A 19,755-nucleotide genomic window follows, 5' to 3' on the forward strand; every position below is an offset into this window, starting at 1 on the left:
ATGACATATATTTGCTTGATCTGAGCTTACTTCTGACCAGTTTTATTGACAATTTTCATAAGCAGTGATGTTATGTGAACAGTGATACTAACAGGTGTTTTATTGTGTGGTGAGCACAAGTGGGTTGGAGGACGACAATGATTCCTGCTTTTAAAATGTAAGGTCAGGGACAAGTGGTTGTCAATCCCAAGCCCTCTTTCTCTTTCTTTTCTGGAGTTCACAATTAGCTTCTGTGAGTTCCTGGGGACTGGAAGAAAATTGGGGGGGGGGGATGAGGGAATAAAAACAGAGGAAGCCAAACCATTTGAATGACCCAAAGATCCAGTTTAGTTAGACGAAAAATTATGCTAGCGTGTCTAATTTGAAAGAGACCTTTAAAGACAGGAGTGGACAACTAGATTTGACTAATGGACTGCGTCTTTTTCTCCTCCACACTGTGAACCAAGTTTGCAGGTGCACTGGGTCTACCATCTGTCAGTCATCTCATACCACAATGAATTCAGCTGGCCCACTTTCTTCTGCATGTTGTTTTGAAGTCCAGTTGGGTCTTCTGAGCACCTGGCAGGGCTGTCTGCAAGCTCTGGTGATCAGCTCATTTGAGCACATTAAGCTGGGATGCAATCTTCCTTGCATAGCAAAGCAGGGAAGAAGGCAACTAAAATCTCCCTGAGATTTTTCAATCCCTTTTGAACAGTACTGTATTTTATTGATAGTTTTAATATTTTAAAGTTTTACTACAAAGTGGTATATCATTTTTGCTAAATACAACCAATCAATCATGGAATGCAGCAAAACCTAGTAGCCTGAGGAGAACTTTGGCCAGGCTTAGGTTTCAGCTAGACAGCAAGAGATTCATGTTCAGCTTTCCATCTCATGGGAGAAGGTACCTTTACCCTTAGACATAGACTTTGATTTTGAGGGGGAACAAGCTCAAACCCACACGTTTTTAAATTCCCTGCAGGAATTCCCAATCCACCTTTCATAGGAAATTTAAATGACTGATGGTGGGAGTTTACCAGGCATTCTGAGACAGGACCTGAGATGGCAACAAAGCACATCAAAGAAGAGAAGCTGTTTATCAAAATACTTTATTTTCAGCATAACCCCTCAAAAAAAGAAAAGACCCCTCTTTTTAGACACACATCCTGACGAAACCTTTGCTTTTCCATTTTTTTTTAATCAACGAAAACAATCTTTTGCTTAAAATAAAAAGACACATGGGATCTTCCGACCAGACTTCCATCAAGGATATCTATGCAACTGGTTTAGTTCTTGTGGGGGGTAAGGTGGAGAGGGGTGGGAAGAAGACAAACAAACAGAGGTGTAGTGGGTGGGTGGGGGGACATTTCCGGCAGATGACAGAGCGAGTTTTGGCTCTCTCTCCTTACACAGCATTGTAGAACTGCATTGCTGAAGACACTCAACACACAGCAGGGCTAACTAAGGAAACACAACTTGCAGCTAGCAGTGGAGGACAGAGCAGAGAAGGCATCTGGACAGGGCTGCAGTTAAGAGTCCTCTGTGCATGATGGACATGGAAAAAACATCAACGTGGCTGCCTCCGCCACGGTGCCGGCAACGCGTGGGCTGGGGAGGTAACCGGAGGGAGCCGTCTTAGACCGCCAGAAGGGGCGGGTGGGTGTTCAGCTGACAAAACTCTTCTCTTTTCAATTTATTATTTTTTTAAAAAGGATCACAGCCAAAATAAAACTGAACTGCAAAATCCGAAGTGGCTGCTTGTATGTATGCTATTTATAAAAACACAGAGAGCAGTCTCTAATCCAGGCTGGACCAAGGCAGACTATACTTTCCCAGGGATCTTGGCTCGTTTGCGGGCAATGGCATCTTCCACAGCCTTCAACTGCTTCAGGAGCTCCTCCCGCCGTGACAATGTGCTGGACTTGCCTGATTTCGCAGCAGCAGCTGGGCCCCCGGGCTCAGTTGCTTTGCCTGGGATGCTTGTAACTTTGCTTGAACTCTTGGACTGTGGTGACAGCGGGCGCTTCCTGTGACAGAAAAAAAGACATAATGGTAAGAAATGACCAGGAATGTAGGCCAGAGGCTCCAGGAAGAGCATCCTCTCCAAGTCAGTTTAAAAAATAAAATCATTTACTCCTACGCGTATTTTGGAGTCACTTGCTGATGCTTATTTATTTTTATATTTATATCCCACCTTTCTTTCAAGGAGCTCAAGGCATCAATACAGGGCTTTCCCCCTCCCAATTTGTTCCCGGGTGCTAGTCCAACACTCTAACTAACCACTACACCGCTTTTCTGAACAGATACCCATCCAAAGAGTCTTACAATAGAAACAAAAAACAAAATAGTACAAAAACTGGGATTTCTTGATGCAGCCTATGCTAACTGCATGCAACATTTGAAATGGCAACCCAAAAGATCTGAGGGCACCAGGCTGAGGAGGGCTCCTTACACCTCAAGATGGTACGTCAGTCTAGCCCTGCACCCTCAGCTCTGACGGGTAGCAGCTCTCCATGTTCTGAAGCAGAGTTTGCCCAGGTCTGCTTCTAACTGGAGAAACCATAGATTGTAACTACATGAAAAGTGGATGCTATATCACTGAGCTAGGGCCCTGCTCTGTCCAGAAAGGAGAGTTGGCAGCTTCTAGTGCTACACTCTCTGTGACTTCACCAGTCAGGGAGTTGCTTGCCAACCGCTTTTCTCCACCAGGCAACCTCTAGTATCCACAGTTGTAGACAGTAGAGAGTTCTCAGGAAAGGAATGTTTGCAGGGGGAAGCTCTAGTCAAACCAAGGGGACTTTAAAACTGGTTTTTTTTTTTTTTGCAGCTGGAGAAAAAATGTAGACAAAAGAGCTATGGGACATTTTGCGTTTTGGAGACCAGGGATGCTGTGCTATGATCCCACCCCCAGCATAGACGACTCAGGGTTGTATCCAATGCCAGTCACACTCAGAGGGAGTCCCATTTAAATTAAATGGCATGACTAACATAGATCGATTAATTTCAGCGCTTCTGCTGTGAGTAAAGCTTAGCTGGGTGTGACCCTCGAGGGCAACAGAGCCACAACATCAGCCATCAGATCCAACCTACAGTCCTCACCTTGGCAATGCAGTGGCAACAATGCAAACAGCTAAAAAGTCTACTTGCTAAATAAGGCCTCCAATCTTACATCTCATTGTCCAGCCTGCACTGGAAACCCAGTTTTTGCAGGAAGTTACTGAGTGTGGGGTGGGTGTAAGATGCAGCAGATTCATGTACAAGCTTTCTGGCATCACAGGAATCTTCGGTTGGGAAGAAAAAAAGCAACCATTTAAAGTATGCCAGTCAGGTGCTCTGACTGGGCATTATTCAGGTCCTCAGATAGTCATCTCCATCCCTGTGGTAATTCCCCACTTTAATGCCCACGCAGCGTCATCCCCTGCCCTTTTAGGTGATGCCCTGTGAGGTTACACCCAAGACATTCAAGATATACCACCTGTCCCATGCCCTCTGGGGTTGCTTCAGGCCTTCAGACAGGTGATCCCCAGCCTTTATGAGTCATAGGGCAAGGGATGACCCAAATGGGCAACTGGGCTCTATCGCCTGTGACTCACAGAGGTTGGGGATCACCTGGGGCTGGCTGCTGCAGCTATCAGTTGCCGCCTGGGCATGTGGGCCCTTGCCTCCTGATGTAGTTAAAGCATGGCTGCCTTCAAAGAGCCGCAGGGAGGAAAAAACCAGGCAGGAAGCCAAAAAATGCAGCAGGCCAAGATCATGGAGCAGAGAACTTACTTGTCTGCCTGAGCAGCTGAGAGCTTCAGGTTAGGACCCCGCTGGCGGTCTTGTTTGGGAGAGGAGAGCCTCCCTGAAGGTTTCCTATCACGGGTACCTGAGGAAGGAAGAATACGTCAGGCAGTCTGAGTATGGTGGTTGTTTTCATATGGTGCGCCCTCCCTCAGAAATCACTGATTGAGGAATGGGGTCAGTATATTTTAATGCAGCCTTTACATAATGCAGCCTTTTAATGCAGTCAGTATATTTCAATGCAACCAGCTGCCCATGAGATGTACTGGAGTGCAAGTTACACCAGCCCCAGGCAGCACAGCTGTATGATGCCGGGGCTGAGGAGACATCAAGTCCAAAATATATGGAGGGCACCCAGTTGGGGATGGCTGCTTTAAAGGGGCGATTCAATAGCAACAGCAACATTACAATTCCCAACAATTCAAACTGCAGCTGTTATTAATGGTCCCTTAAGTGTTCAAAACATTTCATGTACATTATCTTAGTAGCCCTAACAACAACCCTGTGAGGTAGGTCAGTGTTCTCATTTCTGTGCTGAAGGTGGAAAGCCGAAACAGAGAGAGAATGAACACATGACCATCTGCCATGAGTTCACAGCAGAGGTGAGATTTGAACTGGGGACTTTCCAGCTTCCGGTTTCTTAGCAACACCAGCTTTGATTTGTACAATGCATTTTTTTTCAGGTGGCAAGATCAGCATAAGGAATGTGGCTCAGTTACTGATGCTCTCAGGAAAAGTTGTTGCCTCAGCAACAGTTAAGCAACTCCAAGCCTGGCACGGCAGATTGTGCCTCTGGCTGCAGGCACAGTCCAGGCTGAGTATACCGGCAGCAGCAGCTCTGGCATGTCGGCCTTAATGAGCTTGCAACACAGTCAGGGGAAAGCCTGGGATGCCAGCTTTTGGCTTTTATCGTGCAAGAGTCAGAGCTGATCATCTAACAAATACTTGGGTGAGGGCAGGGAGCAGCAGGGGATGTTGCAACTAAGCTCTTTTCAGCTGAGCATCAACCCTGCATTTTTTTTAAAAAAGGTAAATAAATAAAAGCAGAAACTGAACCCTGAAGAAAAAACCCATGTATAAAGACAGGAATGTAGGAAGTTGCTTTAGAGCAAGTCAAGATCATGGGGTCCATTTAGCTCAGGGTTGTCTACACTGACTGGCAGCAGCTCCCCAGTTTCAGGCAGTACCTGGAGACACCAGGGATGGAAGCCAAGATCTTCTGCATGAAAAGCACATACTCCACCACTAAGCTCCTCACTTCCGCTGGCTGTAACAAAGATGGCATTGGGAAACTGCACTGCTGCCCACACATTTTCAAGTTTGCCTTTGAAGTCAAAAAGACAGGCAGCTCTCTCTTTTTGAAGTGGTTCTCAAGGAGCTGACAAGTGCACCAAATTCCACAGCAATGAGCTGAGTGTGTGTGCATGCATGTGCACGCGCACATGGCAGCTGTCACCGAAAAGGGCATCTGTGCAGAGTTAAAACACAGACAAGTGGGTGAGCCCAGCTTGGTGACCAGAGCAGAAGTAGACAGCTGAAGTATTTGCATGTGGAGAGGCCTTGCAACAGAGGTCTCCCCTCCTGGTCCCACACACTTCCTCACCTCTGTCTGGAGAAAGGGTCATCCGTTTGGCTGGAGGAGAAGCCTGCCTGTCTTTGTCAGAGGGCTCGTACCTTTTCCTGCTTCCTTTGTCAGCTGCCTGCAAAGAGAATGGAGGGGATCAGAATGAGCCAGGCTCACGCATGGGGAACACACACACACACATAGGCTGGCCTGTCAACGAGGCACTCCCCTGCAGCAGGACATTTGTGCTCCAAGTCTTCACCTTGCCAGAGGCTCTGTTGCACATTTTCTGAGGAGAAGGTCAGAGTGCGGCTGGAGGCTGGCCCAGAAAAGGTGTGTGTTGTGGCCTTGAGAGCATGCGACTGATCAGGTGAGTGCCTGCCTTGGGCAGTTAGTCAATCAAGCAAGCAGCAGCCTGCTTCCACTTTTAACTGTCCTCTCCCCCTAGAGCAATGGCAACTCCACTCCCACCCTTAGCAGAGGTCAACCATTCCTCTTCAAGCTGAAACCAACTGGGAGGCAGAAGCAGAAAAATCCCTGCTATTTCCATGTGCTGCTTTCCCAGCAGACTACATGCTGCTCAGTCTGTCCCCAGTGCTCTGCTTTCTTGTGTAAACCTAAAAGCTGCTTAAAAGTTCTGTCCCACTCTAGTGTGACTAACAGAGAAATGCCTCAACTACCGGTATGCCCAGGGACAAAAGTGACGAGAGCTTCTGGGTGGTGTGACTGCTGTAAACACAAGAACACCCAATGCACCTTCCAGGTGTTTCAGCAATGTACCACTGTGCCGCTGACCTTCCCATCACACATATCTGACCTGTCCTAATGACAGGCAGTTTGCTCATAACAAGTTAACCAGCAGGGCTGCATGGTGGGTGCATCTTCAGTGCTGTTTATGCAAGAGAGGCCCCTGCAGGATTGCAGGGACACAAGAGCAGCCTCTTACTGGATCAGACCAGAAAGTCGTCCAACCGAGCGTTTGTGTTCCACACAACAGACAAACAGATGCCTTCAAGAAGCTCGCAAGTGTGATATGCCTGCTGTCCCCCTTCCCCAATAAGAAGTCACCGATAAGAGCTCCCATATGACATTGATCAGTCAAATTGGATGACCAACTCCAAAGAAGTGGAAACGTGCATTTGGTGACACAGTTGCTATCTGGATCCCCTATACCTCAAATTTAACTGGCTGATCTTGGGTGTCCTATAATATGAGAGAGGCAGAAAAGTTCCTCTCTTCACCATTCAGAATTCAGCAGGCACCTTCTGCTTTATTCCTTAAGCAGCTACTGAAATCTTTTTATGTGCTGCCAACTTATGCATGCAATTAGCTATCTTTCTCTAATAGTGGATCTCTTTAAATTTGTACATTTTTTATTGCCTATATGTAGCAGTATAGACATATTTTTTGCAAAGAAGTAAGTTCTGCCTGTGGTGGATCAGATCCACCTGCCCGCTATCTGAGCCAGCCCTTTACACCTCACCCTCAAAGCAGGACCCTCATTTGCTTTGAGGACGCCTTGTCGTCACACCTAAAGGCAGCTGCTAGGTGGACCCCAAGTCAGAGGAAGCCTTCTTGGGCCCCTGTGCATATTATTCAATATTATCAATGTCCCAGAGAGAAGTGGGAAGCCCCCTCCCCTCCAACTGCATGCAAAGACGCTGAGGGACGGCTTAAAATATTTCAGGAGACCCTCTCAGTCCGTCCCCCCCAAAAAAACCTCACCTTGTTCAACAGTGTTAGTTTGATTTCTTTGTGGGCGCTGAAGCCGGCTGGCTGCGGCTGGGGTGGTGGGGGCTGCTGAGGTGGGGGCGGCTGCTGAGTTTTACCCCCTTGCACGGCCTTGGCTGGCTTGGGGGGCTGTGCTGGGGCTTCCCGTTTCCGTTTCTCCTCCTTGATGTTGCCGCCACCTTCTTTTTTGGGCTTTCCTGCTAGGAGCAGAACATGCTTTGGTGATCAAAGAGCCAGAAAGTGCTCCTCCCCTCCCCAGGTTTCTGTAAGCAAGGCCAGGGGACAGTCAACATGACAGCAACTGTGGACAATCTGGGCTGAAAACAAGCAACGTTATATAAGCTATTTCACAGAGGAAATTGCCTTATACAGAGTTCCATTGGTCTACCTGGTCCAGTACTGTTTAAACCACTGGTCTTCAAACTGGTGGGTAAGGGCCCCCTGGTGGGTTATGGCCTGATCCAAGGTGGGTTGCAACAGAAGCACTACCACCATGCAAATATATGGTAAAAGATTAAGGAATGCATTCCCCAAATGTGTGTATGAGTTAAAAGTGGGTCCTGGGTCTGAAAAGGTAGAAGACTACTGGTCTAAACTGACCAGCAGTGGCTTTCCAGCATGTCAGAGGTCTCTCCCAGTCGTACCTGAAGATGCTGTTGAGGATTCAACTTGGGACCTCCTGCATGCAACACAGATGTTCCACTGCTGAGCTATGACCCTTCCTCTAAAAATATAGCACAATTCTAGTCCTCATTATTCAGAATAAAGGACTGGACTAGGAGTGTGAGGGAGCAATGCAGAGTAAGAAAACGAATGGCTGCTCGTTAAATCTGGCAAAAAGCAGCTGTATTTGAGAAAAAAACTTAGCTGTGCTGAGGAAGAACCCCAGAGTGGAATTTTAATGGTGGAGATTGGACATCTTATCTAGGAGTTATTTATAGCCGCAGCCTGTACACAAGTTGGCGAACAGAGGAAGGAAGGGAATGGAATGTGAAATTACCGTATTTTTCTCTCTATAACACACAGATTTTTTCTCCTAAAAAGGAAGGGGAAATGTCTGTGCGTGTTATTGAGCGAATGTGTGGTCCCTGGAGCCGAAAAATGAGGCAAAAATCAAATCGGGCTTCACGGAGAAGGGAAACCTGAAAAGAGGAAGTGGCTGCTTTCCTGCATTCTGCCTCAGGGTCTTACTGCCCACCCTCTCTGTTTCGTTGCTGTGTTTGCTCAAACGGAACAAAGAGCAGGGAAAGCCCCTCCCCTCCAGGCAAGAAGAGAGGAAAAGCAGAGTGTCCTTCTAACTCCTCTCCATGCTCCGGAGGGAACAATGTTTGTGAAGGGAAGAGAGATTACAGGTTCAGCTTAAAATTCTGATTTGACTTTCTGCTTTTTGTTTTTGGGGACACACAGCATTCAAATATGCTTTCTTTCATTTAAAAGGATGAAATCCTTAAACAGTGTTTTGCCTGTAAATTCATGCGATCTGGAAGATTACAGTGTCTGTACCTCTTAAGGGATGGCAAAGCTTAGGTTTCGCTGCTAAATAGTTCTTAATGCAGTTAAAATGCTTTCTTCTGTCAAGGCAATTAAAAATATATATATATCAGGCAGCCGGAAAACATGCAGGTGGGAGGGAGAGAGAGAGAGAGCGCTGGCTGGCTTGTGTGGGTGGGGAACTTTTGCCTTCCTTTCCTCACGTTATAGCCCTCTCCTGCATTCTTAGCCTTCTGTGTTTTTCCTTCCCTCCCCACTTAAAATGTGGTTACAAAGCATGGATCAACGTGGATCCTCAGGATCTTTGCATTGGGTCAGCCAAAATTCACCATCAGAGCACATAGCATGTCCATGGCTACAGCCTGCCCCCCAAAAATCACACACCCACTGTTGCCTGGGGCTGCAATGGTGCAAAAATGTGGTTACAAAGCATGGATCCACAGGGATTCTCAGGATTTTTGCATTGGGTCACCCCAAATTCACCATCAGATCACATGTCTGTGGCCACAGCATGAAGCACAAAAATGATACTTCCACTGTTTCATTCAGAATATTTTTTCCCTTGTTTTCCTCCTCTAAAAACGATGTGCGTGTTATGGTCAGGTGCGTGTTACAGAGCGAAAAATACGGTACCTTGTAAACACTGCAGTGAACTAAGCAAAGGAAGAGAACTGAACAAAGGAAGATAGCAATTAACTCTCCCAACACACCAGACCTGAGAACACCGTTTATGAAGGACTACACATGTGAAACGGATTTAATATTTATGAGAATTAACAGTGGTGCTGTATGTAAGGAAAGAATTATGGTCAGCTGCGAGAATGGACTAACATCATGTGAAGGTTTAAATGTCTATTAAAGAAGATATGAAGTGGCCACAAGAGGAAGTGATGGACATATGTTTTCAACAGGAGCGGGAAACCTGATTTTATGAAATTGTATTAAAGTAATTAGGTCTGATTTGTAACAATTTGTAAAACTAATAAAAAATATAAGAAAAAGAAGAAGGGTCTCTCCATGCCCTTCATAAAGATGCCAGGGATTAAACCCAGGACCTTTTGCATGTAAAGCACTGAGCTCTGCCTCTGAGCTGCAGCAGTGGAAGTGCTGTCTTTTCTGACTAGCAGCAGCTCTTCAAGGCTTCCAGCAGAAAAGGTGGCAGGGCTCTCCTATTACCTGCCACCTGAGGTCCTTTTAAGGGGCGACTCAACCTAAACCAGCCCTCCCCAACCTAGTGCTCTCCAAATGCTTTGAACTACAACTCCCATCAGCCCCTACCACATTTGGAATGAAAGCCGCAAGGCTCAGATTAAGACCTTTGAGATGGTTATATAGTGAAGTTTAAAAAATATTAAAATACATGCAATCCAATCCAAAAATATGTTAATGTCCTAGAGCTCTGCCCCTTCCTACACAGAAGTAGTTCGGATACTGTTACCCATGCCTTAGTAACATCCAGGCTTGAATATGTGGCTTGCGAGATTCTCCTTGAAGAAACTTTGGTCGGCTCAAAATGTAGCAACCACATGGGCGACATTTCTCTAGTGCATGCACAAAGAAAGATGCTGGCAATAACCTTTATGGCTGTTTATGGTTTGGGACAAAAGCTGCTCAAGGATGGCCTGCTCTAATATCAACCCACCTGCGCTTTAAAGATAATTGGTGAGGCTCTTCTCTGGGCTTCCCTTGCCGGCTGATGTTACACTGGTGGAGTCTGGGAAATTGGCTTTCCCTGCTGTTGCCAATGAATTTGCAGTGTATTTCCACTGCTAAAAAGGGCAGAATTTTGCCTTTAGAAAAAACAGACCACATGCATGGTCTAAACTTGTGTTATTCATGTGCCATGATCGAGAACAGATATGATGAGCACAGCAGAAGGACCCTTCGCCAAAATAATCTGCATTCTGCATCCAGAATAAATAGTGCTAGTGAACTGTGTTCATGAAGATTTCACACGTCTTTCCGTCTGCTAGTGAAGAACATTCCAAAGCAGTCTGCAAATAAGGGCAACAAAAACAGGGAAGTCCTGTGGGGGGGGGGAGGGGAGGGGAGGGGAAGTGAGCAGCAGAGGGGAATGGAGACTGGCAGTGCCACAGGAGGTGCTTGAAGAAACACAGGCAAATCACATTCTGGAGGCAGAGTGGCCTACCTCTCTCCTTCTTCGGCTGCGCTGGGGTTAGGGATCTGGAGCTGGCCGAAGAAATCGGGCTGGCTAGGTCTGCATACATGTCTTCTGAGTCAGCGCTCCGCACAGAGCTGCTACTGGAGGAGGCACTGGAAACGGACGAGACGCTACTTACACTCAGGGACCTGGGTTGGGTGCAAGGAGGACAAAGACACAAGTTAGATCCAGAAGAACGGGTTGAAACAGCACCCCAGTGGAGAATAGTTTTGCTTATGTAATACAGCCTTGCCTGTGTGGTGCACTGGTTAGAGACCAGGGTTCAATTCCCACCACCCCAGTCATGAAGCTCACTGGGTGACCTTGGACCTGTCGCTGCCTGTCAGCCATACCTACCTCACAGTCATACCTGCTTCATTTAGAGGGGGAGAAAACCATGTGCACTACCTTGGGCTCCTTGGAGAGAAAGGTGGGATGAAAACGCCAATAAATAAATAAGCTGGTGCCCTCCAGGAGTCCCAAAACATCTGGAGGGCACCAGGTCAATTTAGTACTAGACTGAAAACTGGTTTCTGCCTGTTGTCCATCTGGATACAAGTCGTTCCTCCCTCCCCCCCTCCACTGGCTGAATTGCTGCGATATCAAGAGAACTTTCACAATCAGTCAAGATGCTCATGAGCACTTGTCCGCAGCAAAACGGTGGTCAATTGTGCTGCTCCAGCACAGCCTTTCCTGACTTGGTGCCCTCCAGATGTCACTGGGACACCAGCTCAGCTGGGAACCTTTTGTATTCATTGATGCGGAAGCTAGAATCTGATGCAGGGAGCCCCAGGAAAACATAACATTATGCAAAACAGACTGTTCATGCCATCGTTGTTTTATCTGCAATCTCCTCCCTACCCTCACAATTTCAATTCCTTCTTGGAAATAGATTTAAGGATGTCTTCCTGCAACAGCTAAATTAATATAAGGAAAGAACTGCAAGGCACCGTAATGAATTAAATGCAAAGTCAAATCAGCTGATGACACATGCTTGATGCTTCTTGCCACAAGGCCTGAAGGTAGAAACATTTTCAGAGGGCACAGTTGGGGTTAACCACAAGGAGAAGATTGTACGTAGCATGCTCTGCTTCTGAACCATCCTGACGATTCTGGCTGGGCAAAGTCACAGGATATGCTGCGGAGGCAGATGCTTCGACCCAGCATGGCAATTCTGAGGTCTTTATAAGAAAAGCTGATTTCTGGGCATTTCCCAGTTTTTACTCAAGTAGCCATGAAGGTTGGCAGGATGCTTCCTTCAAACAAATCCTGCTTTAGGAGAAAGATGCCTCATTCCGCATAAGTAGCCACATGTTTTACTCTTCCAGCCCAGAAACAGAAGGAAATATCTCACCTGGACTTTCTGGACCCAGACGGTGATGGGGAGATGGAAGCTGAGGAGGACCGAGAATGAGATCGAGAGAGGGATCGGGAGATGGATCTTGAACGGGAGCTGGACCCACTATAGCTGCTGCCGCTGCCACTCACGCTGCAGCTGATGGCCCGCCTGCAACAAGAAACAAGTTCAAGCTCCCTGTTACATACCAGGTGGACATTTTTGCTGGTCATTCTAGGGAAACCTTGATACTTGCCATACAGGGGCACTCAGGAATACACAGCCACCCACAAACCCTTACTTAGGACGGGTGAAAACCAACAATATCAGCAGAATAAATTCTAAACAATAATTAATATTAATAATGCAACCTATTAGTGGCTTGCTATGTAAGGCATCTCCAAGTGACTTATAAAATAATAGCTTGCTTCCATGTGGATGTGCTGGGCGCCCAACAGCAGGAGGGAGGGGGCTAAAGTGGATTCTTGCAAGTAAGGATCATAATAGAGTAACTCTGCTTGAAAATCCTTGCTGTGGGGCAGTGGAACCTATTCTATGGCAATGGGTACCGCATGTGAGATGACTTCTGCCACTAGGGACCATCCCCAAGCCCTAACTAGGGATAGTTTGGGTGGTGGGAGAAATAATTGAGTTGGCTGAGAAATACATTACACTCTTTGATGTGCTTGGAATGTGTTTGGAATCAGTTGCTTGGGATTCCAAACAGGAGAGGGCTATTGCGTTTATGGGACTCCCATTGGGGTACCACCAACTGGTTTTAAAAGAGGATTAAACAAAATCATGGATGATAAGTCTATCAATGGCTAATAGCTAAAATGGCTGTGCCTCCACAATCAGAGGCAGCAGGCCGCTAATTACCAGTTGCGAGAAACCAGTCCTCTTGTGGGGCAAAGGGAGGCTGTGCCCTTCCTTCCTCCCCAAAGTGATCACTGGGGAGAAGAGAAGGGATTCCCCACAGATACTTCCTGGCATGGACCTATTTCCCACCTGGCTTTCAGTCACAGAACTCTAAAAACCCGTGGTCATGATTCTAATGAGGAATGCTAAGGAAGCCATGAAGGGCAGGGAAGTTTTTCTCTTCTGTCTTCTGGATGCAGCTCCCACAGCCAATGAGGCAAGCAGGGTCAAAAGAGCCCCACGAGAACAGAGGAAACAAGCCGTTTCTTTTGCCTGCATGGAATTAGATCCTTTGGGATGTGGCCCATTTATATTGTGCCAGTTTCAGAAATTCTACACATTTGAATTGCACACTAATTTCACTTTGGAGAACCCCGCTTTGCCACAGCCAATTTCCCAAGATGCTCAGAAATCCCTTCCCTGGTAACCAGATCAACCATATGATGATGGGAGAGGAGTTGATAATTTCTCCTGCCTGAATTGATCTGCACAGAGAAGCGGGGCATGTGTTTGTGAAATGTGGAGTGGACACGCCCACTTATGGACACAGCTGCTCCTGGAATGTGGTCCCTGAGGACTGGTCAAAGGTGATTGTGGCCCTGTGGGCAAACGAAGTGCTAGCCGCTGGTGCCTTAAGTGACATTCCAAGTAAACAGCTATGTCTTGGGAAGTCCCTAGGCATGAAGCAATGACTTGGGCCGCTGTGCCTCCCCAGGTTCCCAAGAAAGCAGCTCATGCTTCGACTTGCCTATTAGGAGATTGTTCTAGGAAGCTCCCCTGTTCCTCCTACCTCCGGGGTGGCATCCTCATTTGGCGCTCCTTCCGCCTCGCCTCTCTACTGTTTCCTGGCTTGGGTGGCTCCGGGGCAGCTGGGGCAGTTTTAGCGACTGGTGGAGGCGCTGGAGGGGCAGGTAGTTTCTTCACAGGCTTGTCACTGCAAAAGTAAAATGGGTAAGATGACAGGAGCAGGGAGCAGGGAGCTGGAAGAGAAACTGGACTCAAGTCTGTGAAAGCCTGGCCTCAAATCTTAGCAACCATGCTAAAGCCATCTGACACATTCTGGGAGACAGGATGGTGAAAGAGCGCCTAGGGGTTGGACAGCTCAGCTGTCTTTCAAAGAGACAGGCTGCAGTATTGCCTACTCCACTGGCAATGGCTCTCCAGAGTTGTCACAGGCCTTTCCTAGCCCTCCTCCCTCAAATTCTTCTAACTGGACATGCTGGAATTGAGCTCCCTGTAAGGCTTTGGGGAAGTTGCTCTCCCACTCTCCTTAATTCACATGAATTGCAAAAGGAGGAATATTCTGGGAAACAAAACTTTTAATGAAATGAATATGGACAGTACAGCAACAGGGTTTTCAGAGTCATTTAAGTGACCGTGCATATATTTATTTTGCATTTCGTATTGGAAGAAACTTTTGCACAGAGCTCCAAAGTGCAGCTCCTGGGACCACAGTGAGTCCTGTTCAGTCTATTTTGGGATCTCTGGACATTTCACCAAATCTGCCTCATGTTTTCAAGCTCATCTCCATGGCCAAATGGGGTGACTTTCTCTTCCCCAGTTCCACCCCACTGCAAATTACCGTATTTTTCGCTCTATAACACGCAGATTTTTTCTCCTAAAAAGGAAGGGGAAATGTCTGTGCGTGTTATGCAGCGAATGTGTGGTCCCTGTAGCCGAAAAATAAGGCAAAAATCAAACCGCGCTTCAGGGAGAAGGGAAGCCTGAAGAGAGGAAGTGGCAGCTTCCCTGCATTCTGCCTCAGGGTCTTACTGCCCACCCTGCTCTGTTTCGTTGCTGTGTTTGCTCAAACGGAACAAAGAGCAGGGAAAGCCCCTCCCCTCCAGGCAAGTAGAGAGGAAAGCAGAGCGTCGCTCTATCCTGTCCCTGCTCTGGAGGGAACAATGTTTGTGAAGGGAAGAGAGATTACAGGTTCGGCTTAAAATTCTGATTTGACTTCCTGCTTTTTGTTTTTGGAGACACACAGCATTCAAATATGCTTTCTTCCATTTAAAAGGATGAAATCCTTAAACAGTGGCTGGCTTGTGTGGGTGGGTGGGGGAAAACTTTTGCCTTCCTTTCCTCACGTTATAGCCCTCTCCTGCATTCTTAGCCTTCTGTGTTTTTCCTTCCCTCCCCACTTAAAATGTGGTTACAAAGCATGGATCCACATGGATCCTCAGGATCTTTGCATTGGGTCACCCCAAATTCACCATCAGAGCACACAGCATGTCCATGGCTACAGCCTGTCCCCCCCCAAAAAAATCACACACCCATTGTTGCCTGGGGCTGCAATGGTGCAAAAACGTGGTTACAAAGCATGGATCCACAGGGATCCTCAGGATCTTTGCATTGGGTCAGCCAAAATTCACCATCAGAGCACATAGCATGTCCATGGCTACAGCCTGTCCCCCCCAAAAAAAATCACGCACCCACTGTTGCCTGGGGCTGCAATGGTGCAAAAACGTGGTTACAAAGCATGGATCCACAGGGATCCTCAGGATCTTTGCATTGGGTCACCCCAAATTCACCATCAGAGCACATAGCATGTCCATGGCTACAGCCTGTCCCCCCCAAAAAAAAATCATGCACCCACTGTTGCCTGGGGCTGCAATGGTGCAAAAACGTGGTTACAAAGCATGGATCCACAGGGATTCTCAGGATTTTTGCATTGGGTCACCCCAAATTCACCATCAGAGCACATAGCATGTCCATGGCTACAGCCTCCCCCCCAAAAAAATCACGCACCCACTGTTGCCTGGGGCTGCAATGGTGCAAAAACGTGGTTACAAAGCATGGATCCACAGGGATTCTCAGGATTTTTGCATTGGGTCACCCCAAATTCACCATCAGATCACATGTCTGTGGCCACAGCATGAATCACAAAAATGATACGTCCACTGTTTCATTCAGAATATTTTTTCCCTTGTTTTCCTCCTCTAAAAACGATGTGCGTGTTATGGTCAGGTGCGTGTTATAGAGCGAAAAATACGGTATACTGTTAGGGGGTCCGGTGGGGGGAGGAAATCAGGCATGGACATTTTGAGTGGAAGGACTGTGAGCTCTGTTCAGTTCTGGTATTTGAAACAAAGGTCTGGGCTTAGAACAGTTTGATTTGAAATGTAGCCCCCCCCCCCCCCACTAGGCTCCAGTTGTTGGATCCTGGGGTTTTAGTTAAAAAAAAAAGTAGATCCCATAAGCCTGAAGTCTGCCTACTGCCCTATGATGACTAACCCAAAGAGTGTATATTTAAATAAACACATTTTATTGCTTTATCATTCATCCAATCAGTGAATGACAGCGTATCAAGAGATAAGCTGCAGGCCTCGCAGAACCAACATTGCTACAAGTAGGTAGACATCCCTCAGCAGAACTGTGTCATCTCTTTAATTGTATGTGAAGCATGTGTCACATGTTCGTGGAAAAGGGAGATGACGTCCATTTAAAAATCAATATTTAAGTACAGACAACTGTTGTGTTTGCTTTATTTCACGCCTGGGTGCCACAATACCACAGGACCACACTTTACAAACCTGATCTGGTGGAAAGTACCTTGCTGGTCTAGTTCTAAATGTGACAAATGCAAAGTGCCCCTGGACCTTTATACTGCTATAGAACCTCAAAAGGGAATGTCCCAATGCCACTTTGCCCAGAGCGGACACAGCATCTTACCCCTTTCCAGCAGGTGCTGCAGGCTCTCCTTTAGCTTTGGGAAGAGGTTTGTGTGGAGATGGCGTTGGAGAAGGAGATGGGGAAGATGAGAAGGACCGTGACCTGAAAAGTCAGACAACAGAGAGAGAGAGAGAGAGAGAGAGAGAGAGAGAGAGAGAATGAGAATGAGGGGAAAGTCCAGATACACCCTTTAAATATAGCAGAAGCCTCATTGAATTGGGGGTGCCTCTAAAAAAGGTAAAGGTCCATTATAAAAGTCCATGCTAAGTTCCTTCTAAATGCAAACAATTCACTGAATATTCTTCCATTTGGTTTTTATCGTGAAACATGAGGATCAGTCTACAGTTGTTGTTTTTTTTGGACTGAACCAAAATAAAGTGAAGTAATAAAGTGAAGTAACAGCAACTACTGAAAAGCAAAAGACAGTTTTTAAAGGCAGATGGATGTGCTAAGTAGGCAACAGGGCCAATTCTTCAAGCATGATGGCTTCATGGAATATTTTACAGGTGGCCAACTGGTGACATTTGAATGGCCTGCTAACCCTGGAAGCAGCACTTGCAGGGCTCCACTCTGAATTGGCTTTTAGAGGATCTGTTGACCGCAAAACTGGTCCCCCATCTGTCATTGTGGCGGGGAAAGCTCTAAGCTCATGCAAGCCCTCACCTCCAATGCCACACTTCTGCTGTTATCTGTGTAAAGCAGGCTGATATGAATCACTGAAGAAAGTTCAAAAATGGTACCAATTTTTCTTTTACAAAACTCTCTACTATCCAAACTTTTTGGAAGCATCTTTTGGATAGATGATGGCTTTCGACTTTTCAGTGCACCAAGCGGTGCCCATGCCACATTCAAGGCTGTGAGTGATCTGTGTCCGCAGGACTCTTAGATCAGAGGTACTGCGGAGAAAAACCAGCACCCAACATCTGTTGGTGAAGTGGGGCTGGGTGTGTAAAGAAGACCACCCTTGAAGGGAAGGAAGCTTTAGCATGGGTGGGTGGCAGAAATGGGCCGCCTGAAATGAGAAGCCAAGCAACACACCCGGCAGGACTGCCAGTAACTGGGGGTGGTGCCTCACCACTAACTTGGCTCTTTGTCCCAATAGCTCTCAGATTCCATAACTGCCCCTCTTCCCATTCCCTCCAGGCTCTTGCCCTAGTGCAACTTCTCTGGGGAAAAGGACCCATATCCTGGAATTCGAATTGATCAAATGACACAAGAATTTAGTTGCCTAGCTTCTAATCTGCAGAATTTGGAGCAGGAAAAGGAGGGATGCTGAACTGCCCCATGAGATGGGCCTTTCTCCACCCACATCTCAGTACGGGGCCAGAAAAGGGCTGAGCTCTACCCTGGTCAGGATCTAGCAACATGGAACTCCCTTTTCTTCAGGGTCCAAGCAGATCAGAAACGGTTCCGTGCCCCATCATTTTAAGCCAACGGTCACATCTCCTGGTAGAGAGGAAGCTAGAACATGGACTGGGAAAAGGAACCCTCCCAAGCAGGCAAGCTCCAGAAAGTGGAGAAACAGCAGCTCCCCGACTGGTCAGGGGCTGAAGGCATCACAGAATTATTGGATAGTCATCCAGATCTCTCCCCCCCCCCCGCCATACTCCTCTGCTGATCTGGAAGAGAAAATCATCTCCACGGGTCACAAGATTGCCACCATTTGTTTACACAACTTCCTTCTCTTCTGATAACAGATGATCGTAAACATGTTGAACCTGGATATTTCATCACTGTTTCATAACTTTTCAGTAGCAGCAGCCAACCCAAACACGCAAAGTAGTTTGGCGGGGTGCCCATCTAGGAAACTGCCTCTTTCCAGTGCATGTGGCAGTGGCAACTGTGTCTATTTGAAATGCCATTGCAGGGTCACAACCATAAACACACTTACTCGTGTGTAAATTGTGCATAAGTCAGCAGGCCAAACCTGTGAGTTTGTGAGCATGGAAATGGGGTCCAAGTTTCAAGAAATCCCATGTCAGCCTTCTGCAACCTGGTGACCTCCAGGTACCATTAGGCTGATATGAGAAATTGTGTGAAGAGGAGAATAGAGCCGAATACTGGTGAGCATTTTATTTGCGGGTGCAAGAATGCTCCTTGCAGTAGGAAAAAATGCAATAAGCAAGCAGCAGTGGGCAAATGGGCCTGAAAAATATGGAATGCAATATTAATATGTAAAGTGCTCTCAAAGATGCAATGAATTAACGACTAAGGTATGATTTATTTTGAAGAAAAAAATAGCAATCTAGACAAGCATTTTAGGTATTTTAATTTTTAAAAGGAGGGGGCATTAAAATAAAGGATATGAATTGTAGTAAAACTATTTCTAGGCAGCTAAGCTCCCTGAATTCTGAACTTAGTCTGTGTCCTAGATTCCACTTCCAGGATTTCCAGCAGCACCTTAAAACTGACAAGTGGCTGTCCTGAGCTTTCCATAGGGTACTGCCCAGACTCACCTAAAAGAACCCCTGTCTTGACTCAGGGAGGCTCACTATGGGAGCCCAAGAACCTGCCAGCTAACACATTTGGAGAAACAGTACCTGGATCGACTGCCTGAGAAGGAGCTGTGCCTGGAAGAGCGACTAGAGTAGGAGCTGTATGAGGAAGATCTGGACCGTGACCGCGAAGAACCGGATCCAGAATAGGAGGAGGAGCGAGAAGATGACCTGAAAGGAAATAAATGGTATGTGTACATATGAGGGAACAGCATTTCGGCAACTGGAACATTATTTGTATGAATTCTTATTTTCAGTTCTACTTGCTTTAAGAAGCTCCCTTATTTCAAAATCCCCCTGAGATTCTAGTAGGTTCACACGAGGTCTATGTCCTACTCTGCTGTAGCCTGCCTTTAGAGGCTACCTTTCCAGGGGCACAGGCTGTCACTCTCTGCCATTCAGTCTCAACAGGTCACAGTATTGATTTAAGCTCTCTTTCCATTGACTAACACCAGAGCAATCTGCCCTAGTGCATCCAAGAAAGGGCTGGGTGCTTATTCACAACAGAATCCCCTGGCCGCACAGCCTATTCTCTTTTTGTCTATGGCTCACATGCTCCTCCCACCAGCAGCATTGCTCTTTCGGCTAGGACTGAGTCCTGGGAGCCATCTGGAGTGATGCTGAT

At 46.9% G+C, this 19,755-nt stretch overlaps 1 protein-coding gene across 2 annotated transcripts in view; it reads right to left on the reverse strand.

The window, feature by feature from the left end:
• Positions 1-1,072: 1,072 nt before the first annotated feature.
• ZC3H18 (zinc finger CCCH-type containing 18) overlaps positions 1,073-19,755 on the reverse strand; it is a 56,003-nt gene continuing 37,320 nt past the window's right edge. Inside the window, exons 11-19 of one of the 2 annotated variants that reach the window (XM_083513592.1) lie at positions 19,176-19,301; positions 16,636-16,737; positions 13,754-13,897; positions 12,064-12,216; positions 10,698-10,858; positions 7,052-7,254; positions 5,366-5,462; positions 3,751-3,847; positions 1,073-2,006 (exon numbers count right to left, since the gene is read on the reverse strand). In XM_083513592.1, coding sequence (XP_083369718.1) covers positions 1,802-2,006; positions 3,751-3,847; positions 5,366-5,462; positions 7,052-7,254; positions 10,698-10,858; positions 12,064-12,216; positions 13,754-13,897; positions 16,636-16,737; positions 19,176-19,301 — 1,288 coding nt within the window. In that variant the 3' untranslated portion in view covers positions 1,073-1,801. Of the gene's footprint in view, positions 2,007-3,750; positions 3,848-5,365; positions 5,463-7,051; positions 7,258-10,697; positions 10,859-12,063; positions 12,217-13,753; positions 13,898-16,635; positions 16,738-19,175; positions 19,302-19,755 lie in introns of both variants that reach the window. The other variant, XM_083513591.1, reaches the window with a different exon arrangement.

Source organism: Podarcis liolepis, assembly GCF_965112155.1.
Source record: "Podarcis liolepis genome assembly, chromosome: 7".
NCBI lineage: Eukaryota > Metazoa > Chordata > Lepidosauria > Squamata > Lacertidae > Podarcis > Podarcis liolepis.